The sequence below is a fragment of the Aspergillus puulaauensis genome, chromosome 1 (genome assembly GCF_016861865.1).
Source record: "Aspergillus puulaauensis MK2 DNA, chromosome 1, nearly complete sequence".
NCBI lineage: Eukaryota > Fungi > Ascomycota > Eurotiomycetes > Eurotiales > Aspergillaceae > Aspergillus > Aspergillus puulaauensis.
Window position 1 is genome coordinate 1,747,604 of NC_054857.1, and position 25,073 is coordinate 1,772,676.

The 25,073-nt window shown below is 48.4% G+C and overlaps 10 protein-coding genes across 10 annotated transcripts; 2 read left to right on the top strand and 8 right to left on the bottom strand.

Annotated features, from left to right (window-relative positions):
* Positions 1–720: 720 nt before the first annotated feature.
* On the bottom strand, positions 721–2,506 carry act1 (actin; the record flags this gene model as incomplete). Its single annotated transcript, XM_041704163.1, has 6 exons — positions 721–951; positions 1,003–1,774; positions 1,835–1,865; positions 2,061–2,116; positions 2,354–2,384; positions 2,500–2,506. The coding sequence occupies 6 exons, from the start codon at positions 2,504–2,506 to the stop codon at positions 721–723; spliced, it is 1,128 nt and encodes a 375-aa protein (XP_041550107.1).
* Positions 2,507–4,121: 1,615 nt separating this feature from the next.
* Positions 4,122–4,842, top strand: fes1 (Hsp70 nucleotide exchange factor FES1; the record flags this gene model as incomplete). Its single annotated transcript, XM_041704174.1, has 2 exons — positions 4,122–4,520; positions 4,600–4,842. The coding sequence occupies 2 exons, from the start codon at positions 4,122–4,124 to the stop codon at positions 4,840–4,842; spliced, it is 642 nt and encodes a 213-aa protein (XP_041550108.1).
* A 633-nt stretch (positions 4,843–5,475) lies between these two features.
* On the bottom strand, positions 5,476–6,218 carry APUU_10743A (UPF0220 family protein; the record flags this gene model as incomplete). Its single annotated transcript, XM_041704185.1, has 4 exons — positions 5,476–5,539; positions 5,610–5,707; positions 5,793–6,053; positions 6,120–6,218. 4 exons carry the CDS (start codon positions 6,216–6,218, stop codon positions 5,476–5,478), a joined length of 522 nt encoding a protein of 173 aa, XP_041550109.1.
* A 392-nt stretch (positions 6,219–6,610) lies between these two features.
* Positions 6,611–8,089, bottom strand: APUU_10744A (uncharacterized protein; the record flags this gene model as incomplete). The annotated part of the gene is made up of 2 exons (XM_041704196.1): positions 6,611–7,983; positions 8,038–8,089. The coding sequence occupies 2 exons, from the start codon at positions 8,087–8,089 to the stop codon at positions 6,611–6,613; spliced, it is 1,425 nt and encodes a 474-aa protein (XP_041550110.1).
* A 538-nt stretch (positions 8,090–8,627) lies between these two features.
* Positions 8,628–9,184, bottom strand: VPS55 (Vps55 family protein; the record flags this gene model as incomplete). Its single annotated transcript, XM_041704207.1, has 3 exons — positions 8,628–8,761; positions 8,874–9,087; positions 9,146–9,184. The coding sequence occupies 3 exons, from the start codon at positions 9,182–9,184 to the stop codon at positions 8,628–8,630; spliced, it is 387 nt and encodes a 128-aa protein (XP_041550111.1).
* A 436-nt stretch (positions 9,185–9,620) lies between these two features.
* Positions 9,621–10,537, top strand: pre5 (proteasome core particle subunit alpha 6; the record flags this gene model as incomplete). The annotated part of the gene is made up of 3 exons (XM_041704218.1): positions 9,621–9,658; positions 9,717–9,828; positions 9,905–10,537. The coding sequence occupies 3 exons, from the start codon at positions 9,621–9,623 to the stop codon at positions 10,535–10,537; spliced, it is 783 nt and encodes a 260-aa protein (XP_041550112.1).
* Positions 10,538–10,703: 166 nt separating this feature from the next.
* Positions 10,704–11,556, bottom strand: APUU_10747A (LOG family protein; the record flags this gene model as incomplete). The annotated part of the gene is made up of 2 exons (XM_041704229.1): positions 10,704–11,397; positions 11,516–11,556. 2 exons carry the CDS (start codon positions 11,554–11,556, stop codon positions 10,704–10,706), a joined length of 735 nt encoding a protein of 244 aa, XP_041550113.1.
* A 2,768-nt stretch (positions 11,557–14,324) lies between these two features.
* On the bottom strand, positions 14,325–15,433 carry med6 (mediator complex subunit MED6; the record flags this gene model as incomplete). Its single annotated transcript, XM_041704240.1, has 3 exons — positions 14,325–14,837; positions 14,904–15,265; positions 15,337–15,433. The coding sequence occupies 3 exons, from the start codon at positions 15,431–15,433 to the stop codon at positions 14,325–14,327; spliced, it is 972 nt and encodes a 323-aa protein (XP_041550114.1).
* A 461-nt stretch (positions 15,434–15,894) lies between these two features.
* pabA (aminodeoxychorismate synthase pabA) lies at positions 15,895–18,345 on the bottom strand (the record flags this gene model as incomplete). Its single annotated transcript, XM_041704251.1, has 1 exon — positions 15,895–18,345. One exon carries the CDS (start codon positions 18,343–18,345, stop codon positions 15,895–15,897), a length of 2,451 nt encoding a protein of 816 aa, XP_041550115.1.
* Positions 18,346–18,979: 634 nt separating this feature from the next.
* On the bottom strand, positions 18,980–24,368 carry APUU_10750A (histidine kinase-like ATPase domain-containing protein; the record flags this gene model as incomplete). The annotated part of the gene is made up of 3 exons (XM_041704263.1): positions 18,980–19,064; positions 19,120–24,174; positions 24,241–24,368. The coding sequence occupies 3 exons, from the start codon at positions 24,366–24,368 to the stop codon at positions 18,980–18,982; spliced, it is 5,268 nt and encodes a 1,755-aa protein (XP_041550116.1).
* Positions 24,369–25,073: the final 705 nt, after the last annotated feature.

A 25,073-nucleotide genomic window follows, 5' to 3' on the forward strand; every position in this document is an offset into this window, starting at 1 on the left:
TATCCTTTACTATATGTATCCCGTTGCTCCTAGCATTCCATATTCTTCCTTGTTATTACAACCTGAACAGGGTATTTTGTACTAGGATATATTTTAGTTAGACTACTTGTTCCGTACTATACTGATATCGAGTTCGCTGTTGGTAACGCGCTGGGGAGAGAGGATGTCGACAAGTTCAAGGGTTGCAAGAGAGAAAACGGGTCTGACGAGAGAATAAAAGAACAAACAAGGACCACAACGGCGAAAGGCTCATCAACTGCACAGGAAATCAAACTTCTCAGCAGATGTGCTCGAAGGTGAAACCACGTAAGGAAAGAAAGCAGTCCAAATATGAAAAAAAAAGCAGATTCAAACAAGGATTGAAACTATATGAGGAAGCTTTCACCGCACTGGCAATAGAATCCATGTACAGTATCCATCGACTTTTCTTGCCTTCGGTCTCCACAAGCTGCTATTCGAATTTAATCCCCCCCTGCGCCGAGCGACAAGCGCTTTCAAACAAACCATCTCTATACCACAGCTAAAATCAAAGTTCCTTTTTCAGGCATTCTTCCTCCTAGTGCAAGTCAGAGACGGTCCGCAAGCCACCGTTTGTCTCCGTTTGGTCTTTTAATACAACAGGAAATACGCGACAACGACAAGATACAACAACGCAAGAGCTGCAAATAAATTAGCATTCATAATTCACGTGCATTGGGTAATATTGCGCCCAATCATACCTTAGAAGCACTTGCGGTGGACGATCGAAGGACCGCTCTCGTCGTACTCCTGCTTGGAGATCCACATCTGTTGGAAGGTGGACAGGGAAGCCAAGATGGAACCACCGATCCAGACGGAGTATTTACGCTCAGGGGGAGCGATGATCTTGACCTTCATGGATGAGGGTGCAAGAGCGGTGATTTCCTTCTGCATACGGTCGGAGATACCGGGATACATGGTGGTACCACCAGACTATCAAATTGTTAGTACTGGCCAAGTAGGATAGCGTTAGGGAAGACATACCATGACAATGTTGCCGTACAGATCCTTACGGACATCAACATCACACTTCATGATGGAGTTGAAAGTGGTGACGTGGATACCACCGCTTTCCAGACCAAGCACACTAGGCTGGAAGAGAGCCTCAGGAGCACGGAAACGCTCGTTACCAATGGTGATGACCTGACCATCGGGAAGCTCATAAGACTTCTCAAGGGTGGAGCTCTGGGAAGCGGTTTGGATCTCCTGCTCGAAGTCAAGGGCGACGTAGCAGAGCTTCTCCTTGATGTCACGGACAATTTCACGCTCAGCGGTGGTGGAGAAGGTGTATCCGCGCTCCGCCAAGATCTTCATCAGGTAATCCGTAAGGTCACGACCAGCCATGTCGACACGGGAGATGGCGTGGGGGAGAGCGAAACCCTCGTAGATCGGGACAACGTGGGTAACACCGTCACCAGAGTCAAGGACGATACCAGTGGTACGACCGGAAGCGTACAGAGACAGAACGGCCTGGATGGAGACATAGAAGGCGGGGGCGTTGAAAGTCTCGAAGACGATTTGGGTCATCTTCTCACGGTTGGACTTGGGGTTGATGGGGGCTTCGGTCAAGAGAACCGGGTGCTCCTCAGGGGCGACACGGAGCTCGTTGTAGAATGTGTGGTGCCAGATCTTCTCCATGTCATCCCAGTTCGTCACAACACCGTGCTCAATGGGGTATCTGAGCGTGAGGATACCACGCTTAGACTGTGCCTCATCACCGACGTACGAGTCCTTCTGGCCCATACCAATCATGATACTGTTTCGAGTGTCAGCGTCCACCGCCCGGTAGATGGGGGGATACTTGAGGGGAATTTACCCATGGTGACGGGGACGACCGACAATGGAGGCTTCACAAGATAGTTAGCAACCGAATTGTTTAGTTGAGACGTGTATCGCTGGTGATACTAATGTTCACCGCCCTGGAGTGCCCACTGTAGCGCAAGAGCACTGTGGACACCATTTCATCGAGCAGACTCGATGAACGTGATAGGAACTCCAGGGGATGAAAGGGCTGTAGATAGGGAACTGAGGGGATGACTTACGGAAGACGGCACGGGGAGCATCGTCACCGGCGAAACCGGCCTTGCACATACCCGAACTAAAGCAACCCGAGTCAGCATATTAAACAAAGGTAGGTTATGAATTAAAGACGCGGAATAGCTGAAGCTGATCATCATGGATGGTTTTTCATTATGAATAGAGTCCAATCTCCAGCCAGCATGTTCAGGGCGGTTAGGTCGTTGCGACCAGCGGCGGGCGGAGGCGAGTGTTTAGGGACAACAATGGAGGGCGGGATGGCATCGTAGATGCCATCAAAAACGCAGTCAAGACATACCCATTGTCGATAACGAGAGCAGCAACTTCCTCTGTACACAGTTGAAAAAAGGCAGGTTAGCGCAAAGTTGACAGGTGATGGGTGTGGAGGGGAGGGGGAAGGGAACAAGCGAGGGAAGCAAGGCGTTGAGGTGGCATAAACCTTACCTTCCATGGTGTCTAGGGATGGATTAAGAAGCGAACTACGGGGAACAAAGAGGAAAAAGAAACGAGAAGAGTGATTGGAAGGAAGGGAGGAGAAGAGATGATGGCAAGAAGGAAAATGGGATGTGGTTGTTGTTGGGGTGAGAAAGTGGAGGAAGAGAAGGGGAGAGAGTCGAGAGTTTGGTGGTGGTCGGTGGTGGTGGTGGAGGTGCGAGGGTAGCGGTAGGCGGAGTAGTCAGCAGCTACTGTGCTCCCTGTGTTTTTCTGTCCAGTTCGAGCGGAAAGGGGGCTGGATGGGAGTGGGAGTTGGTCAAGTTCGCTCCAAAGTTGCTATGATTAGGCGCCAAAGGGGGCTTAGTCTCGTCTAGTCCCAGTCGCTGTCACCGCCACACAGCTGTCTGATGCTTTGCGTCTGAAGAAAAATACAGTGGTCGCCCCCAGCTGAATCCATTATTGGTTTTATACGACTACGGCTCGCCCTACGGGTGTTGCCTTTCAAGGCAGAATGATTGTTTCCTAGCAGCTGAGGTGTCCTTTCCGGCCCAGGCGATGATGAATCCTCGTGGGGCAGACCATGAAATCCAAGGCTGCGATGATGGTTCAGCCCGGCGTGTTCCAGTTTCCAAAGAACAGGGTCCTTCAATCGCCGCCTCTTATTCGTTCTATTATTGTCGGCGTCATCCCGGGCATCAAGAGGCAAGCGGCAAGAAGCAGGATGACGACTCGCTTTTCTTTGAATGCCAATGCCTGAAGAAGAATCCAGGCTTCCAGATTCTTTACCCCTCGCTCTGATCAGGGAGGTGTGTGTGCCTGAAGAGACAGTGAGTTCCCCCTTCTTTTACGCATAGGCTGCCAGACTCGTCGACGGAGTACAGGAGTCTGCTCCTGTTAATGCTTCATATCGCTACACACTACACTGTTGAGAATCACGATCACCGAATCTTGGACTGAAGATCGTCTACTTGACCGCCTTTTTAGTTTTCACGATCAGACTGGGGCTGGACTCTGTACAATGCCATTGTCAAGAAACACTCGAGGTAATAGTCCTACGGTAGGCAAATTCGAAATTTTTTAAATTTTCGCAGCGATATACCCATTTTGTACTTCGTATTCCAAGTCTGGCGGACATTAAGCCGCATAGTTTTACTGTATGACAGCATCGCGGGGCTCGAGCATGGCGGGGTAACGAAGACTTGAACATGAAACCACTAAAATTGGATAAAAGCACAGATACACAGCTTAAGGAAATTGGGTTGACACTGCAATTAAGACTCAGCAATAAATCAGCAGCACCGTGCATGCAGTGCTACATGCGTGCCTGCTAGGGTGTCTAATTAGCGTAGAACGAGGTGGAAAGTCATCGCTGGAACGTGAAGCGTCTGGATCCGACCAGAACTGTTCTTCGGGTTCATCCTTAACTAACCTCTCTCCTTTTCTAATCCTTTTTTTTTTTTTTTTTTTTGGCCAACTTGCAAGCACTTTTTTCTTCGACATATAGTATCGACCAATTTATTACCTATTTGAATTGAACACCTACTTGATCTATTCTTCGTGATCTCGCATTTGCCGCAAACCTTGCCGCTCCAGAAGAAAATATCCAGAAATATCGCGTCACACCCTACACCATGGACCCAAATATGAACAACCTCCTTAAATGGGGAATCCAAAACTCCACGAATGCCCAACAATCATCCGACTCTAACAACGATGGCTCCCAAGCCCCGCGCACCAACGTCACCCCGCAGATGCTCAACGCGCTCTTCGGCGGCCCCTCCGAAGCCGATCTGATGAAAGCCGCAATGGAAGCCCTGCACTCGGATGAGGTCGATCTAGAAAACAAATTGATCGCATTCGACAACTTCGAACAGCTTGTTGAATCCATTGATAATGCGAATAACCTCGAACCGTTGGGTCTCTGGACTCCGCTCGTTGAGCTTCTGAAGCATAAGGAACCGGATATGAGGCGGATGGCGGCGTGGTGCATTGGGACAGCGGTGCAGAATAACGAAAAGGCTCAGGATAAGGTGTGTTCTTCTCCTCGACAATCCCCTCTATTTTGAGTTTTTGGTGCAAGGAACAAAAGCTAACGACGTGCCTAAATAGCTTATTGTCATGAACGCCATTCCAAGCCTCGTCTCGCTATCCACAGGCGACCCTGAAAAGGCCGTTCGCAAGAAGGCTGTTTATGCTCTCTCTTCTGCCGTCCGTAACTACCAACCAACAATGAACGAATTTGTCAAGCATCTCCCAGAGGAATATGCCAGTGGCAAAGTTGACGCAGGCGACATGGACACCATTGATGCGATCATGGGTAAGTTGAGGGCGCACCCCGGACCGTCGTCGTAATCGAACGCCACTTTCCCCATGAAACGGAAATGTAATCTTCATGCCTTTCCATCTTTCTACCCACGCATTCAATCACGTGTGCGTATAAGATAGAAAGACCGTTTTTGGCGACCTCGGTTGTCACTTTTATTTGGTTACCTGAGGAAGTGGCTCGAGTCTCTGTCGAGATATTTGTGTCCGTGACAGGCACCCTCGATAGAAGGCGCCGTCGTCTGGGTCGGTACGACAAGGCGCATACGCGCGCATTCAAACTCGATCGCTATTTGTAAATAGCAGAGACAGCTATCGTCTCTTTGCTGTTAGTCACTCATCACCATCTTGCATATGGCGACATATTCTGTGATATACGTGGAGGAGCCATGGCTCGGGAATGATATAAGATATTAAACTATATCACGAGTCTTAAAATAAATAGAGGCAATGGAAAGAACACTCTGAACATGCATCACAAAACCGTTTACGCCATCCCATGAACAGACATGTAGTATAATGCACAACCTGGCTCGCAAACCAAGACTTGTGGAAGCACGCACGATAAACCATAACATTCAAAAATCATATAAAGACATCTCAAAAGTAATATACTGAAGAGAGCGAACTCTCACACAGTGCCCAAAGCAAACCGATCAGCTTTTACAGCGCAAGGTTGTATGTGTAGTCATCTTCAATGTTCTGAGAAACCCAAAGAACAATTGAACTATATAAGAAACGAGTAGAGTTAGCACATGTTCTGAATCAGTCCCTTAAAATAGATATTCATTTCTTACCTAAGCATAATCAGCCCATTGGAAATAACGTTCGCGATCCCAAAGTATAATATCGACAACTCGTAGTCTTTGAGGAGGTACTTCAGGACCATAACCGTCTAAGAGCCCAATTAGTATACCGTTCTCCACGAATAATGCCTCGGAAGTAAGAGGTCTAAATGAGATGTCACCCGGAAAACATACCACACTCCCCGCCAGGCCCCCAGCAAGCAATGCGAATCCCAGGAAGAGCACGAACCGCGCCTTCCACGCGACACCGTTTCCACTGTAACTGAAGCTATCGGCTTGCAGCCGCGACTTCTCTATCGAGTTGATGACAAGCATGCCCAGAGCAGAGCAAATGCCGGGGATCCAGTCGACGAACTTGACGTGAACGTCCGAGTCGTTGCGGTAGCTGTGCGAGAACGCGGCGGCGTCGATCAAGAAAAAGAACCCCAGGGAGAACTATACAACAGTTTATTAGAGATGAGTTACGAGAGGTGCTGTGAAATGACAGGTTGGGAGCGTTACCAATGCGCCTGCTGCGTAGACGCCTGAGTTACGCACGGTTGAGTTGTTAAGCCATTCTGGCTTCGAGAAGCGGAATAGGCGGCTGTCTGAGCCGTCCATGTTTGGAGTGGTAGTCGTCTGTGTGTTTAAGTATTTCAGTCGGGAGAATTCAAACAAAACGGCCAGTGTTGGATGTCGCGATTGTCGCTTGTACTTATGCTTGGTCTGACCTGGCGGCTGAATGACGATGCCCGCAGCTGTCCGGATCACGGAAAATCCGGTTCCGGAGTATACGCAGGAGTCTGGACGCACCACAGGCTTGAGCCATTCAACATGAGAAACGCAAGAGCTCCTCATGGCACTTGTTAAGCGCATATTCCTTGCGAACTAGGCTTGCGATTTCATAAGCAAATAGAAAAATAGTCCATGAAATTTTAAGCTTTAACTCCTCTGAATGCAACCAGACTATATACTTCGTAACTTCATTGCCTCGTAGCCTGGGCCAGCCAGCTTCAATGTTCCTCCTCGCAAAATAGCTTCAAGAATCCATCAATATATGCCATTGCTTTTCCTTTCTCCAGAACAGGGACCGCCAATTTCGAGCCGTCCTCGCTCATGGCCGGCTCTCTCAAATATTTCCGTAGCGCAAATGTGGACGCACGATAAGTCGCGTGGTACATGGCTTTAAATTCATCTTCATCACTGCATGAATTGAAAGTAGACAGAGCCGTGTTGTCGCCGGGACCATGTGAGTCCTTCCCTTCGTTCTGAAGGGATGCCATATCGTTATGGGATAGATTTTTGTTAGAGGATGCAGGTCGAGTGGTCCGGTTGAACCCATACAGCCGCATACAGGTCAATATGGTACGGGTTATGATGTTTTTATTATCGGAGATGATGGTCTCTGCGATCTTCAACCCCGATTCCTCCTTGCCTTCGGAAGATAGTAATGTAGGGGAAAGCATGCTTTCCCTCCGCGACGGGATTTCCGTTGATAGCCCTGGCGCCGGTGTCCCTCGCTTGGTAGAATGTTGACGCGCATGGCCTCGGCTGCTGCTAGGCCGCGAATGCTCGGCACGGGTTTCTAACCCCTTGTTAGGATTGAGATTCGAGCTGATCGAGAGCGATCTGGGCCGATGGGAGGCAATCTTGCTCAATGTTGGAAGGTTAGGTTCCTCTGATTCTCTCTTGACCCTGTAACCCTGTAGCTGTTGTGAAGGTTGTGAAAGGTTCTGGGCCATCAACAGCGATACAGCCTCGCCTCCTTTGTGTTGTACTCGCTTATGATGCTGCGCTACGGATTCGAATAGCGTTTCCACACGCTTGCGCTTGGGGCTGGGGGAATTAATATCCGGTAGAAAATGTGCGAACGGTTCATGGCCAGCAATTGTCCCGGGCTCCTCACGATTTGGAAGGGCTTGCGCTCTGGTAATAAGGGACGCAGAAATCGGCGATGCATATATCCTCAATTCCTGGTGAGCGGTTCCCAAAACAGCCTCTTCTGTTTCGGGCGATGACGATACAGGTGGCGTAGGCGGCCGCTCATATGATGTTGCGGTGGACAGAATGCCGTACACCAGCAGGTCGGTGGTGGTTGGCCCGGAGGCTCTTGGTCGTGTCGCGCCATGAAGGTTCACGAGAAACCCAACCGGACACTGAATGGACTGAAAATGGTCCAAGTCATCATCCTCTAGCCAGATTTTATCCAGCAATTTGTGTTTCAGCCATCGGGAGGTTTCCGGGTCACTTGTATGGAGTTCGAGGTTCGGACCAACGCGAGCGTAAAGTGGGATAAGAGCTGGGTTAACGAAGGATTTAAAGCCTAAAGTAGAGAGCTTGAGTATATCTGACTGCCAGCTAGCAGATCGATCGATAAGTTGTAGGCCTGGGAATTGGTTAATGAACTGTTTCAGAACTCTGGCACGAGACTCAAATTTACCTTGAAGCCGTGATTGATCATCTAGCACAATGGTACCAGACCAGATATCCATATTCAAAACTCTCCACACCTCTCAATATACATATTATAAGCTCGTCATATTCTGGCGTTAATGCTGTTGGTAATGAATCGGCTGGTTGCATGATTAACACGACGCGAACCAAATAGGAAAGCGCGTTATCACGTGATATCTTTACTGCTACTACGATCAACTGCGACATGAATAATAACCCGGAAAACAATTGCGTTTAGATAAGCTTGCGGTCCTCATATGCGTATAATAATAGACCATCTGAATCCGTTTTACAAGCTCTATATATAACCGCGCAAAAGTGGCTATAATACATCAAATAATCTTATCACCGAATGACGGACAGCTAATAAGGGCAGAATATCCCATGAAACCCACATCAATAACTCCCAGCATACGTCGAAGAAAGAAACATTCATTGAAGCATCGAAACATTGAAAATAATAAGTAACGGGGATTCTCTCGATATGCGACACAAGTCTGTGAGGGGTACGCAAGGATGATGGCTCAATGTTCCGGTAATGAGATCGGCATCCTTTCATCGCAACATATCTTGTACTCAGAATTCTTCTTGTTCTCGGAAAAACATGGAGAAACTGATGATCGTTCCATAAATCAACAGACCACCGACGACGGACATAATCATGGCAGGTACTTGGATCGCACCGCTGTGCGCGAGAACGGCTGGAAGAGCTGTGATGACATATATATTAGCCCTATTCCACAGACAATAGACGAGTTGTATATGCTGGAAGAAAAACGAAGCACTCCATAACCGCAAAAGCTCAATCGCTTGTTGACATACCAATGCCCATCAAGACCAGGAATCCGGTCAAGAAACGGCCAAAATCAGCGGCAGCATTGCCGGAGCTGTCCATGAAGTCATCTGGATTTGCGCATCTTGAACAGATCCAGTTTGGGAGCGGCGCAATAACGTAGGTCGCAACAACAGTTAGTGGCAGGAAGTTATGCCAGAGAGCCGAGGAGAGAATAACGAGGAGAAAGCCAATCGCGAGAACCTGTAAGAGGAGTTAAGAATTAGCCAATATATCTGAAGAGGATGAGAGCCAGCCGTACAAAGGAGAGCGCGATGATTGTTTTCAGACCAGCCGTCATGACTGCGGAGACGCAGGTGCGTCAAGCTTTAGACAGCGGGCAGATGTTGTAGGGATCTTTTGCGTAGGTGGGAACCGACTCAAATGAATATAAACTTAAGGCCGGACGAAGTTGAGGATAATTCGACGGTATTGTCTCAACCGGTCTACTTCATCGCAAGATGAACAATGAATGAATGCGGGTGACGTGAGGTTGGATTCGGGCGGCAGCTGAGGCTTGGCAGCCTGAGGCGGCCAGGCTCACCACCAGCCTTCGTGGAGCTTCCTTTGGAACTCCATGTTTTGCGTCAGTCGCTGTCTGCCTGGTATCTCGCTTTCCTCTCCCCATCAACTTTCCTTTTGAATTCCTACCCCTTAGTTTATCCACCCCAGGTGATAATTGAAAATCTGATAAATTTGCATTTTGAGCATAATATCGCCCAGCTCAAGCTCTCAAGATGTTCAGAAATAACTACGACAACGATGCGGTCACCTTGTATGAGCTCTCCTTTTAAGTCTCCGAAGGCATGGACTAACTTGTTGTTCCAATAAAGCTCCCCGCAAGGTCGGATATTCCAGGTAGAGTATGCACAGGAGGCAGTGAAGCAGGGTTCCGTCGTGGTTGGTCTGGTCAATAAGACACATTCCGTGCTGGTTGGCCTGAAGGTTCGGGATCCCCTCAAATACATTAACCATCACATAAAGGGGTTGAACGGAATCTAACACTGAATTGAATCTATAGAGAAACGCCGAAGAACTTTCCTCATACCAGAAGAAGATCATCGAGGTCGACTCCCATATGGGTGTCGCTATCGCCGGTCTGGCATCAGACGCCCGTGTACTATCCAATTACATGAAGCAACAGTGTCTCAGCTCCCGAATGACCTACGGTCGACCCCTGCCTGTGAATCGCATTGTCAACCAAATTGCAGACCGTGCTCAAACAAACACGCAACAGTACGGAAAGCGACCATACGGTGTTGGTCTACTCGTTGCTGGAGTGGATGAAGCTGGCCCTCATCTATTCGAGTTCCAGCCTTCCGGCATGGCCCAGGAGATGCTCGCCTGTGCCATCGGAGCACGATCCCAGATGGCCCGGACCTACTTGGAGCGCAATCTAGACCAGATCACAGAATCTAGCCGGGACGAGCTCGTCACCCATGGACTCCGAGCTCTCAAGGAGACTCTTTCCCAGGATAAAGAGTTGACGGTAGACAACACATCCATCAGCGTGGTGGGACTTGCAAGCGATACCGGGAAGACTGAGAACTTCAAGCTCTACGAAGGACAGCAGCTCCTTCCGCTCTTCGAAGCCCTGGACCGGTCGGACGCGGGCGAGACCAAGGAGACTGAGACGATGGAGGTCGATCCATAAATGTGAACTTACGCCATAGACATGAAAATGCCTTACTCCTGATACCGGGAATACTATGACAGGATTTCCATTCATGCCACACCATGTTTTATCCGTAATTGACATTGTCCAATCCACATCTAGTCTACTATTACTCTATTCAAGTGCAGCGTCTCGCTCCCTTCATTTACTCATCCGACCAATTCAATTGGTATCTCCCCTCACTCACCTGATACTGCACCAGCTTTGGCCATACCTCCTCAACGGTCCTCGCCTCTACCAGAATCCCTCCATTCTCCTTAGATACATATCCCTCCCTCACCGAGTTTCTCACCCACTCCAACAACCCATCCCAATACCCAGCAACATTCAACAGCACAACTCCCAGATGATGAATCCCTAACTGATTCCACGTTGTCATCTCCATTACCTCCTCAATCGTCCCGAACCCCCCGGCCAGCGCAACAAACCCACTCCCGGGCCCTCCCTCTCTGACCTTCTGCGCCATCAGTCGTTTTCTCGTATGCATATCCGCAACGATCGTCGTAAGTCCGAATTCAGAAGACGGCGTCCCGCCCTCATTAACAACGCGCTCGGCTTCCTTCCCTCCGCCACCTGTAGTACTAGCTGCTGAGGACGTTGATGGCGTCTTTTCCTGATTATTGCTCTTGTAACCTGGTTCAACGCTCACAAGAGCACGCGGGATAATGCCGTGCACAGCGTCGGGACCCGAGAGGGATACTAGGGTGCGCGCGATCTCGCCCATCAGGCCTTTTGTGCCGCCGCCGTAGACGAGCTGGATATTGTTCTCGTGGAAGATCTGGGCGAGGCGTCGGGCGGTATCCATGTGTGCGGGGTTGGTCCCTTCGACAGAGCCGCAGCTTGAGAAACATCATGTTAGCCTCATTCTTTTAAGTAAATAGCGGCCAGGCTATTCCATCAGTAGGGGTGATCAGACGCAAGTATAGCGGGGGAGGGGTAAGGTGTCGCAGAACGTACAAAACGCAAACTACGGGACGTTTGGATTCGGGGGCTGTCATTTTGACTAAATTAAATTGAGCTGCCGCAAGTGATTTTTGAGAGAAGTCCTATGGTCTAGAAGTTGGGAAGATACACAGTTTGTTATAATTAATTAATGGGCAATATGCTGGGGCGGCGAACTCCTGGGGTTCACTTGGATAGGTCAAACAAATCCAACAAATCCACGGGACTGAGCAGCTTACTCCTGCCTCACTCGGACGTTGCCGCTTTAACCAGGTAAGCTGACCCAGCATCGCACACCTTCTTTTCACATTTCGTGGGTCATTTAGCTAAATACTAAACTGGAGAGTTGGCCCTCGGGTCGATGGCTCAATGGGAACAAATGACTGCATTACCAAAAACAAGTTCCGCAAGTCTTTTTCCGCCTTGCCTGCGTTCGAATCCTGGTGTTACTTTTTTTTAATCCCCTTTCGTCTTCGTCGTCTCCCACCCCCGAGTCTAGTTCTCCTAATTATTTACGCCGACTGCCCATAAATGCATGTTTGAGACTAACTCCCCAGCGTCGACTTGGTTTTCTCTTCATGCCCGCTCGTTCCCGTGTCCGGAACATAATCACTGCGACAGTGCGATGTTGGATTTTGCTGTCGGTACGAAATAAGATTTAGATGGCCGCGCTTTCTTATTATCTATTTGAACAGAGACATTCGCAGTCCCCTCCCCTTGGTGGCCGTAAATCTTACGGGGTTGTCGGGCTACGGAACATTTCCTTGCCACAGGCGGCCGAACGACCAGTATACGCATTACTGAACATGGAACGAACGATAACTAATTGAAATTGATTTTGTTTTATCACGGGTCTTAACATGCTCTCCTGTCTAACCAGCATTAAATATGGCCAGGAAACTCTCGAATGCCTCTCTGTTAGAAGAGGATTCTACGGTGCAGACTGTATGGTCCCAAATAAGAGTCCGTTATAAACGACGCCACGACGGTAACATGGTGTACAGACGGACTCGCCGAAGCCGTCGCTACCGATAATAGGTCGGTCCGAAAAGACACCTTCTAAACTATTGACTCTTGGACGTGGCACGAGATCGAACCTGCAAAAGAGAGAAAAATGGGGGTTAGCCTGGACAGGAATCATCCTTGACTAAGTGGGCTTCGCCGAAGCTCCCTCTCCTCGCTCCAAAGATTAGCGGTCTCATCATCAGGCTCCCCACCCAGCCCTCAGAAGGATGACTGCAGGTCTTCATCGGTCATTAGAAAGGTGTACCCACCTTTTTTGATCAGAAACTAAGTCAGGCCTGTCCATAGAGACCAGCCAAATGTTTTGATGGGAAATTCGTCGAAAATCGGTGTCAACTTGACTTTGATGGATGGGTTTGATAAAACACGCGGATAAAACGAATGATAAGAGGGATGTCAAGGAGAAAGAAAAAGAAATATGTTGGGAAAACGAAGGAAAGGAAGGAAAAGGGAGGAGACCAGGGAGACGTTAAACTTCGTCGTTATCTACAAGAGGAAGGTGTACACATTTCCTGAGGCCGTCTTCGTCTATAATAGGAAGGGGCCAGGGAGACTCCAAGCCCGCCCACTCCTCAGGTGCCCGTTAAGCAGATTCCTTATGCCAGCGACGATGAGGAATAATATCGATCTTATCCTATCCTATACTATTAAACTATTAATGGATACAGTCAATTCAATCGGTGCCACCATTGGAGTAGAGGAGGAACGCATGCATGTATGTCATGTGTGGCGTCAATCTACTTGATATGTGAACGAGCAAGTAGTAGTTGTTGGAACGCAATCTATGCCCAAGGTAGCATCTACGCGCTTGCGCAATTAGAAATCATGAATGGATGGATGGATGAATTGAATTGGATTTAAGGCGCTGACTACTAATCGACGAGATCTTGTGAGATAGTCATTTAAGTAACAGAAACATAGCGATCTTGGGCGGTTTACGATTGGTCTTCCTAAGGACTTGATATCAAGTATCTAGTTAGGGCCCTCTTCTAGCTCTATTGCACATATATACCTAGGTATCAATTAGGGCTATTTACACTAAGAGAAATTGACATGTAAGTCGTATGGCTGCGTGATCATTCATTATATATATTATAATGGTAGGTAGGGCCTCACAGACTGCGAAGGTCAGGATGAAAGGGATCTTATATCAGGCTGAAGAAATACTCCAATGACATCGAACGAGCCTTTCATGTTACCTAGCTAGAAAATAGAATAAAACGAACTAGAAACAAAACCAAACCAAACATAAGACCGAAATTAAAATGCTAACGCCAATAATAAATTGACTGATGTGTTCGTAACAGAAAGATGTATAGGTAGGTAGAGTAGATAGGAAGACAAGTTCAGTCAATGAATGAAATACAGGATCTTGGGCGGGAATCAATAGGTAGATCAAAACAGCAGCAACATAAACAGTGACAGTGACATGCAAAGGCAATGCTTGTAGATAAATTGGTTTCTGTAAAATAAAAGATTGCATGGTTGAAGTTAAGCAGGAAACAGGATGATTCATGGATATATGTGCGTGCAGGTGCCTTTTAGATAGACGAAGAGGGGGAAAGGAGCACCATATAGGATGTATAAACTCGTAGACTTTTGCTCGGTAGGTAATGAGATGAGTTATGGAGGGGTTTTGCAGGCATCGCGAACAACAATTATAGTTCCGTCCCTTTCCGCCCAATGCTAAGTTGTGGTGGATGATCTTTTGGCATCTACATATCACGAGGGATGTTTTGTTTGGGCTCAGGTGCATGAATTCACTGGCTATGGGTATCACAATGTCAACATCCACTCGAGGCTAACTACCTGGTTTGCTCTTCTTCTTCCGCTTGGGCTCCTCTGCAGTGCTGCCTTTATCGGAGAATTTCCCTGGCGTATCAACCTTGGTTTGTGGCGTTCCAATTCGGCCTGGAGCGGCAGTGCTTGTGGACTGTTGCTGCTTCGATGTAGCGCCTCGGTCTGTATCCCCTGCCCTAGACAAAATAAAGGATCCCGGCTCTCCCACCAACGGAGTCTCATCCATGAATTCGTCTCCATATCGAGCTAGAAGGTTGAATGATTCTGCGAGAGTCATTATATCACTCACTGAAGAGCTGGTGTCGGCTTGCGTTCCAGTAAAAGACTGCGTTTTGTTTGTCGCATCGTCCGGCATTGGCGTGTCCTCTTTGCTTGTCTGCGTCTGTACGCCTAGCTGGCCTGCATCTGTAGATTTGGGCGCGGGCGGAAGGTATGTGTGTCCATGTGACGGTGTGAAGTTGGGTAATGTCGACGCAGTCTTCATCAAGCTTGATAGAGAAGTGACTGCTGAAAGCTATAACGAGAACGCAATGTTAGTCCTGCCAACACTAAACAAGTAATGTTGGAGCATAAAACATACAATTCTATTCCCCAAGATACTTGCAGCCGAGGGGGCCATGTAGATGCAGTCCCCAACCACAAAGAATGTAGCTAAGACCACGACCTCGTCGTCATAGCTCGATCGTTTCCGCCTTATCTGTTTCCGAATCACCCACACGTTGGATGGCTCATGTGTAAATTGGGAATTCGAACCTGCCGCGGCCTGTAACGGATCGTAACCAACTATAAACTCTAGACCTTGCATGGTCTTCAAGCGGCCCTCGAAGGCTTCTCTTGTCTCCACGAAGTGACGGAAGGCTTCATTGTAGTTCGCTTGGATGGCTAGGGAGGCATTGTTTGAGGTCGCATCGAAGAAAGGAGACTCGGCGAAGTAGAAGAGGACTAGCCAGCGAAGACAATTAATTGCATCAATCAAGAAAAGAACAGGAGAATTCAGCGAGGGAGGTCCCTACTGTTATTCGAATGGAGATATCCGCCCATCATCTGGACGTGTGACGGAGATCGCCAGAGAATTTCCTCCAACGCGGAAGGGTCCTGTGTGCCGGCCATGTTTAACTGTTGCCGAAATGGAGGAATAAGTGAGCTAGATATCTGATAGAGAACAAGATTGTATGGTGAATGATCTCGAAGCTCGGGCCAATAGGTACTCCGCGGAGGATGAGCTCGGTTTGCATCGTTTGCAGCCTGCTACATGATGAGAACGAAGAGAAGTTTCAATCAATTGAATATCGTTGAGTTTCATTAAATTCTATGTAAATGACCTTCGAGTTAAGTCAAGGCCCAAGAAGTTAAGGCTTTAAGCCAAAACCGTCAATTATGCAACCAAAACGCCAATTCCCACGCTGAATGTTGAATCCGACCTGTCCAACCACTTGTATAATTCACATCAATCGTTCAAGGGCAACTGTTGAAATTGTTGCCATGCAATATGTACGTCAAAATGACAATGGCAAAAACCACTGCCCGGTAGTAATTGTAATGATACTTCATACATTTCGTATGCGGTATTATTACGCATGAGAAGGCGTGAAGATCCCACAGACAGTCCGGAGCTTGGTGAGCATTTCATCCCATTCGCCTTCGGCACTGCTCAGCATGGTGACCGCGCCGCCAGCACCAATTCTCCATTTCTGAATATCGGCTTGGTCATCCGAGGAGTTGAAAGCGGAGCGAATCAGGACGGAGAAGCTTCCTCCCCCTCCAAGGTCGAGGAAGCCCATAACTCCAGAGTAAACGCCGCGCTTCCGGCCTTCGATTGAAGAAAGGTGCACGCAAGATCGTTCTTTTGGAGCGCCAGTCATCGATCCAGGAGGAAGACACCGCTGTAATGCCGTGAGTCCATATCCCAGCATGTTCGATGACTGCAACCGCGGTAGACCTTTCGCAGCATAGCCGTGTCGACAGGGGTCAATATGCCCTTTGACGTGGGTGACCATTTGGTAAACTCGCCCATGGTCCTCCACCTCAAGCAGTTTTTCCACGTGAACGTTGCCCGCACCGCAGATTCCGTAGAGATCATGCCGTATGAGGTCCGCAATCATAAGATTCTCAGCCATTTCCTTGGTTGAGCCAAGAATTTCTCGTGCCCTTTCCATCGTCATACCGTCAGATTTTCTCACAGTGCCTTTCATTGGCTTCATCTCCAATGTCGAGTGCCGGTCCCAGTTGAGAAAGCACTCCGGGCTGCTGCTCACAATTTTAACGTTTCCGAGTCTCGCGAAGGCGCTAAATGCGGCGGGATTATACTTCCGTAGTCGCTTGTACAGTTTCCAAGGAAAGCCCATTCGCCCAGTAGCGGTATCTGGAGAGGGTAAAGTGATTGATGTTTCGCAGGTGAGACACAGCTCATATGACTCACCCGCTCTCAGTTCGTTTTTGCAAGCCTCAACCTGGCTTCGGTATGATCCTTCTGTTGGGAAACGAACCACTCCCCTTTTCAAAATTGAATCCAGGAACTCTTCATCAGTAACGGAGTTCTCGGACGATGGTGGGACATCGACACAGAAGAAACTCTTCACCGTATTCACGGCGTAATCTAGCCAGCCAGCTGGTAAGTTATCCTCTTCCCTAGTAGACTGTACCGTAACCCGGCCGGTCTCATTATCCACAACTATGCTCCTCTCAGTCCATATGAGGCTAACATCTGGCGGGTCTTCAGCACCGGTGCTATCTTGAGAGGGGTATTCGTTTTGAAAGATTCCACTCTCGTGCTTCAGTTGAGAAAGACAGGCCAACCCTAGCTCGTAGGAAAAATAACCCAAAAATCCTGCCCAAAAAGGAACGTCAGTGTCGCCTGATTCGACTTTCTTTAAGTCCACCAAATATCTTAGAATATCCCAAAATTGAGACACTGATGAGATCGCTTCAACCTTTGGGTTTCCAACTTTTGAAGAGTTATGTATGCTGGAAGATGCTGGGGAGCGTTGCAGTGATAGAGATTGTCCCTCAGTATAGTATTCAAGCCTCCAGCTACCCGGACTTGGTACAGATATAACACTATGTTTCCCATTCGATTGAAACAAGACAATTGGAAGTCGTGGGTCGTTGAATATTTCGCAAATCCCTTCAGCATCTGGTTGACGTGTGTTGACAGACCGAAAGGCGCACTGCGCCGAAGATGATGCGCACCAGTTTACCATCGTGTAGGCAACATCTGGCAAACTAGTTTCTTCGCTTGACGGACGAATGATATCGGTGGAGAAGGTCCCATATCCTTCGCGATTATTGCTCTTATTATACTTGACGGACATACTCCACCACTTGCGGAGCAGCGCGTTGCACGCTTCCCGGTCAGACTTGCAAGATTCAGGATGAAATTGCACACCCCAGAAAGGCTTTTCCCTATGCCTTACAGCCATTGGAATTCGCCACGTAGACGATGACGATGCATCTGGTTTGGTGAAAAACCAAGCAAGAACATCAAGGTCCGAATTTGACGTTGATTTTTCCCGGCCATCAAACATGGCATAAAGTGAGTGATATAAGGTAACCTCCAAATCCCGTAAGTCTTCAAAAATATCTCTCTGCATCGTTGTAATTCGATGAACCTGTCCGTGCAGAGGCTCTGGTAGTCGCCCTACAGAGATTCCATGATGAAGACACAAACTCTGGAATCCAAGGCAAATACCCAGAACGGGCAGCGTATGCGAGCTGCAGATATTCCAAATATCTGCCATAACGCCGACATCTTCGGGAACATTGGGGTCCCCCGGTCCTGGTCCCAGGACGACCGCATCATAATGGTGAAGAAACTCCACCATGTTGCCATCCGGCCATTCCGCATCAATCATCATCACTGTGACCCGGGCCCCAAGGACCTCTTCTATCATTGCGACGACATTGTAAGAGAAAGAGTCATAAGCATCAATATAAAGTATACTTCTTTGCCGGGTGCCTTGATGATCGACTCCCGCGTCAGGTCCAGTATTTGACGCTGTCCAGTCGCCAAGTAGTGGCGCCATTTCGAATGGTGAGTCGGAATATATGGATAGAATCGTAATATTTTAATGAAGAATGAAAACAAGGCAAACCTGGTAGAAATGGTGGAAGTAAGGTAGAGTAGGTAATCGGAGGCAAAAAAAATCCGCGCCTTTCTATACCAGCAGTCGACAGCACTAAAGGACTGACGGGCTGATAGTAGGCTGCTTTGCGTTGATTTGAAAGACAATCACAGCCAATGTCTAACTTTGATTCGAGGTGTGCATGATAAGGACGCCTCTTGACAAGTGCTCTTTTTTTTTTGAGCGCCCTGGTCTGATGGTGGCGGGAGCGGCAAAGATGAAGATTTCCCGGGGAAAAGGTTAGGAGGACCAGTGGAGCCTCGAACCGTTCCACGTCGTCGCCTCAGCCTCAACGTCTTTTTCTGCAATAAGTTCTAGAAGTTTGGAAGTTTGGAACACTCCAAAATATTGAATTGAGAACCAGCCTAGAAGATTAAGGGATATGGTATATTTACAGACAAATCCGTCAAGTCTATGTAGTATGCATATATCTACTCCAACTGAAAAGTAGAAAACCCGCTAAATTAGCACATTGGACAATCATGAATATTTGGGGCATAGCCTGATGCATCCTAATTCATAAAGGAGACCAGAATTAATTCCCAGGGCTCTGAATCTTTGTCGCTGCAGTTGCGATTTTAGTTGCTACCTTAGGGAAGTATTGGCTCACAAAGCTTTCACTGCAGCAGAGTATTAGCATATAAGCAATTTATATCAGAGGGATCCAAATCATACGTGTAGTAGCTATGGGCGGAGCTATGGTCTTGAACCAGATTGTGCGCCAACTCATGGCAGAGAATGACCCACCAGTATACTGTTGCCTCGGCCCGGTCCGGAGTCGCGTGTTGGAGCAATGCCTTCTCATGTAGCTGCTGGAAATAATGATAATTGCAGAAGACACTACCGGATCGGTTGAACGCGATGGACTTCGAACCGGGGTCATGGAAGATACTTAGAGTATCGGGCCGCAGAGAAAACACATCGGCACACTCAAGCAGTATAGAGCCAAACAGATTCATGCCAGCACTGTTCTGAGCTAGGAAAGCGGACCTCTCGGGAACCGTTCTTGCAACTAGAACATTGACTCGACAAGGAAGTGTCGCGGCAAACTCCAGATCATGTCCGGGTTTTTCATCGCAATAAGACTTCAATTCATTGAGTTGGTTTGTCTGTGGCCTGGAGAATACACCGGACGACCCATGCGGCCGACTGGCTTGGACAGCAGAAAGTAATTTCTTTTGCAGTTGTAGGGGAGAGCTGACGTTCACGGAAGGCTCTGGCAGAGGTGGTTTTGGTTCTTTAGGCGGAGGGGGCGGAAGAGGAGGATCACTAGGAGAATCAGGCGATGTGGAGGTCTCGCTGAAGGGATTCCAGGATGATCGATTCCCGTCCTTGAAATGTTTTGTGAAAGAGGAAAATAGGCCCTGGCGCCTATCTTTGGTCGACTCCGATGGGGAGGTGGGACGAACACCCTTCGACGACGGCGAGTCCGGAAAGACGCCGGGCATTGGAGCTGGGCCCTGCTTCTCAGGTGTTTCGTTCTTAGCTTCCTCCTTGGCCAACGCCTCTTCCTTTTCTTGTAAATGCCGACGTTCTTCCTCGAGCTGTTGCTGTCGCCGATCCTCTGCGATTCGGGCTTCCTGAGCCTTCTGTTTTAGAATACGCTCCACATTATAGCCGCGCCCTCTCAGCTCCAACAAATCAGTTTTCAACAGCATTTCCAAGGTGAGCGGCGAATGAAGTTTTGGACGAGTGAGAATCAAATGTGAAAGTGCTTGGCTAATCTCGTAGAAATCATACCGGCCGGGGCATATTCGCATGACACGTTCTCTCGAGATCTCGGTAACTATCGCCTTTCTCTCTTGCTGGTAAGATATACGACGGCCCTTGAGAGACCGTGTGATTGCGATAGACTGAACAACCTGGACTTTGAGGTTCTTATCAATCCATCGATTGTCATGTCGTACTGCCTCCGAAGGTTGATCATGAAGGAAAAGCCTTGCACGCTCTTTAATCAATTTTGATAATTTGACAGCAGAGCGCTGATCAGCAGTTACTGCTCCCCAGTGAGCTCGTTCTTCCACAAGCCGGCTGAGAGGTACTGCCCCTAAAGCGATGTAGAAGTTCTCAAGTGCCTCTTCCTGGGGCGCGGCCAATACGTGCTCTTTGAAGAGAACGAAGCTTTGGAAGTCATCGACCACAATCGCGTCTTTTGCTGCGGCCAGTGTCCATTCCTTGATGCCATCCTCTCCAGCCTCGTCTTCGTCATCAGAATTATCGAAGCCCTTTTTAATTTCACTCCTAGACTGCTCAGTGGTCGTTGTGATGTCTTTGCTAGCAAGTAAGAAAGCTGACTTTTTCATCTCCTGGAATAGTTCTTTGTGTTTCTTGAGAACAGAGACGTTTTCAGCAAGCGTTCTCAACAATCTTAGATACTTTTCGGCACTCTGAAAGGTAGAGGAAATCCTAGCAGGTTCCCTGACTACCATCTGCGCCAACTCAACTTTTGTTGGCTCTCTCTTTGACCCAACAGCCATCAGGAAGAGGTTTGCCTCCTGACCAAAGTCGACGAAATCAAACAAGTCTTTGTAATCTTCACCCTCCCCAAGATAACAAAGTCTTGGCGATACATGACGTATTGTCCCATCTCTGGGGGCCCCGTCGCTTGGATGAATCGGCACTATATCGGAACCTCCAACACGATCTATATCGCGCTGGTTAAGCTCAGACACCCTTCCGGCGAGATATCGATAAAGGAATCTTGCGTCATGTTTTGTAGGTGGTGGTCTACGTATCAACATATCAAGGCAGTCGGAGAGCTTGGGATGTTGTTTGACACCGAGCTTGGGGGCATGACGATGGAGGTCCTTGCGGAGAATATTGAAACCAAAAAAGGAGGCACCTTCATCTGTATAACACTTGCTTGGAGAACTGATGTTATACTGTCCTTCGGCCGGTGAGTTGAATAAACCCGCTTGTTTATCGCTCAAATTCTTAGTAAAGAAATTGTTCGGCTTTTCAATTGGCAAAAACGGTTCGGTAACCGAATTGCAATCAAAAATGCCATAACCTTTGGAATCATACTCGGTGACATAATACGCCATGGCCTTCCCATGCAGAGTCCAATTATTCGAGGCAGCCGCCTTGGCCATGATTAGTATGACTTCAGCCGCTGTTGGGAAGCTTTTTAGTCCCAATCTAGCCAAGAATTTCCCCTCAATACTGCTGGATATGAACATCCCTGGCCACTCAATAACTGGAAGCGCAAGGGCTCGAAGGGAATCGTTCGGTTCAAAAAGTTCCTGAGCTTTATAGCGCTTCTGGTCCAACACTTTTGAACCCTCACGACCAATGCTCGACTCGACCGTGCAGAAACTAGTGTCTTTGAGGCGTTTGATGTCACTGGCAGGAATATCACTGCTGACGGACGCCAGGTATCGTATCAAATCGACGTGGCTCCACTTTCCCTTGTTATGCGGCTTCCCATCAACTGTACCAGGATTGTTTAGAAGTCGCTCAAAAATGACACCGAGCTCGACGGTTTTCCGTACTCCAAGGGCAGTCAGGAATTTTTCTTTTACCCCCTGGAGCCCATGTATAACAGGCAGATCATCGAAAAGACGGACGGAAGGAAAGTATGTTTCGCCGGGTTGTTTCATGCCGATTCTAGTAGGAATGACGGTATGTACTTGTAGCTGATCAATCACTTTTTCCTTTGCGGTTTGGGTCAGACCCTCCCATTGTTTTGATATAACTGGTAGCACCTGTGCTGCGAATGCTGAGGTCTGTGTGATGTCTTGCGGCAGAGGAAGGACACTTCGGTTTCTTGAATTGCTGAGAAGCCAGCATAACCAGGGAGTCATAGGCAATTCATCCCAGCCAAACGATTCCAACTCTTTCCTGGCCAAAGATTTGGTGTACTTGAACGGCATCACGGTTGGCGGCAAAGGGAGGTCGGCAGGTATACGCTGGGGATTCAAAAAAAGCGATACTTCAGAGAAAACAATCAAACCGCTGGCAGTGCCATTCTCATCATCAGTGGAAGCTACCGCGCCATTTAATATGCTTTTCACGGAATATGGATCGAGCTGACCAGAAATAGCTCTTCGGCTTAACCAGGAAAGAAATTCTGTAATCTGAGAGGAACGTAACGGACTGGCCTCTAGTTCACGCTTGATATCAGAGACTGTAACTTCGGTTACAAGCCCCAGCATCGTCAACTTCTTGACAAACTCTTTCGAGCCCTCCATGAACTCATCTGGCAATACAGGTATGGAGTCTAGGAACGTCAAGTCCTTTGCGGCTATGCGCACCTGGTGATTTTGAACAATACCACACGTGGAAAGCACCTCAATAGAGGCATTCTTATTACAAGTCCAAAATGCGTCTTCCATTGTCTGTCCGAGCAATGTCGACGGTGTAGACTCACGAAACACAAACTGATTCGCAGTGTGAATAGTTTCAGGAAGCACATTCACAATGTCTTCTTTTCGAATTTTTGTCTGCATTGAGGGATCTTTGGCAGAAAGTATTCTGGTCTTTATCGAAGCCATCTCTGCGGACCAAGCGACTCGACAGACTATACCGGCCGCTCTCAACATCTCTGTGTTCCATTTGCTGATGTACCTCGTGTTGAGATCAATGCTCTCTCGTTCGACTGTTGGGATGACGGAGGGAGCAGATATATGGGCATTGAGACCGGTTGTTTGCTGCGTTGGAAATCCGATGAAAACCCTGCCACCTTTGGAGGGAAGAATGGAGGATAAAAATTCTGCTTGTGATCCAGAAGCCGCAGACGCTTGGCTCGTATCATACGAAGGTGTCAAGACAGCGATTGATGTTTTCTTGGGTGGAGGTTTTCTTGTAGCTCGTTCAAGTTCACTGCTCAAAGACTGGCTGATGGAAGCCTGGATGCTCGCAGTATTGATGTGTAAAAATACTGAAGCTGTTGAGCTCTTTGTCAAGTCTCCCGAACTACCGGCGGTCTCCTTTTTCTCGTTATCGACGGTCTTCTCAGATGATCCTTGGGTGATCCTAGACAGGAAGCTGCGCAATGATACGGTAGTGTCTCGAATACCCTCGCGAAGCGTGTTTGCGTTCGGATTCCATTCAACAGCGTGCATCCAGACAGCGTCAACCTGTGCAACCTCTCTCGTGACACTCGCAATCTTCATTAGCCCTTCCTGCGTCTTAGTTTCAATATCTCTTGGGATAGTGAGATTGATACTGGGGGCAGCCTTCTTGACCAAACGGAGCATATTCCAGTCGTCAAGCCACAGCTCTATGCACTCGAGGTTGACAAATGTAAGGCTACTGGACAAGAACTGACAAAGTTGCTTTAGCGACGGCATAGGCGAGGTATCATTTCGATAGTCTAAGACGAATGTTGTTTCCGGGTTGGCCTTCTCATTCAACTGCAGTCGCCGGGTAAAGAGGGCATTTCCCTTCCAATAGAACGCCATAGCATCTGAGCCAGAAGACACAAAAGGCTCCTCGCAGTCGTCGAAAACGCTATAGAAACCGACACCGAAAGCTCCAATTTTCGTCTCATCGGGGTTCCCGTCCGCGATGCGCTTCAATCTTGCCCAGTCCTTCTCGCTAAAAGGAAGGCCGTTATTAGATACTAGAAGACGCTTGAGGGTATGATGTGATATGGTGTGTTTTATCATAGTCGTGCCATCGGCAGATGGTGGCAATGGAACCGTGGTCGAGGGTAAGGTCTCAAATCTGATGGTGACTTTTGTCGCATTGGCGTCAGCTGCATTCTGGATCATCTCGCGTAAGACCGTCCTTTGATTCTTTGTCAGTAAAACACTTTTACATCCACAGAAAGCTGGCAGTTGGATCGAATCTTACCATTTCCCCGAATAACGTGCAAGAACCTTTGAAATTAGGCCGCGAGTGTCTACGGTGACGGCCTCTTCATCCTCCCCAGACCCCATAGTGCGCGCCTTCAGCGCACCGAAATCAATTTTTTGGGCCATAATGTGATATTATAAATGGTTCCAAGGTTGAGTTTGAAAAGAGTTAGATAGCTGCTGGGGTCCGACGACAAAGTAGACTGCGGTAAAGTATTATGTGAATGAGAAGTGCATGGAGCAAGATTCAGAAGAGATAAAGAAACAGAAGCAGACGCAGAGTAGCACCGCAAGCATGACCCGTTATGACCTAATAAAAAGGATAAGCTTTCAGTGAGTTGCCTTCCATCGTTATTCCAAGGTAGCGGTGGTGGTGAGGCGCAACCTAAGTTCTTATCGGAACTGAGAGGTATTTATCAGGGCTGTTGTTATCGGGGGCGGTGTGGTTGGTTGGCTGGTGCGGCGGTACCTGGCTGACTCAGCCCCACTGGCGCGCCCCAATCACGACCTGCAGCCACCGACCTACGGGGGGCCTTGGGTCACGGGGCCAGGGTTCCCGGGCACCAGACGAACAGCTGCCCAGGTGTTGATTTGGAGATCCCCGAGACTGTGAAGTGTGTACTGATACTCCGTACTGCGACGAATATCCCTCTTATCCTCCCGCACCAACAACCCTGTACTTTATTGCCGTTGACTTGTGGTCAGACTGGCCAAGTCGCGGCTGGTATAAGCCGTGAATTCCAATTAAAAGCTTCTAGCCCCGTCCCCTTCGGTTGTTTCGCATGACTTCTCGGCACTCCTGTACGCCCGGTTGGAAGCAGTCCCGTGCAT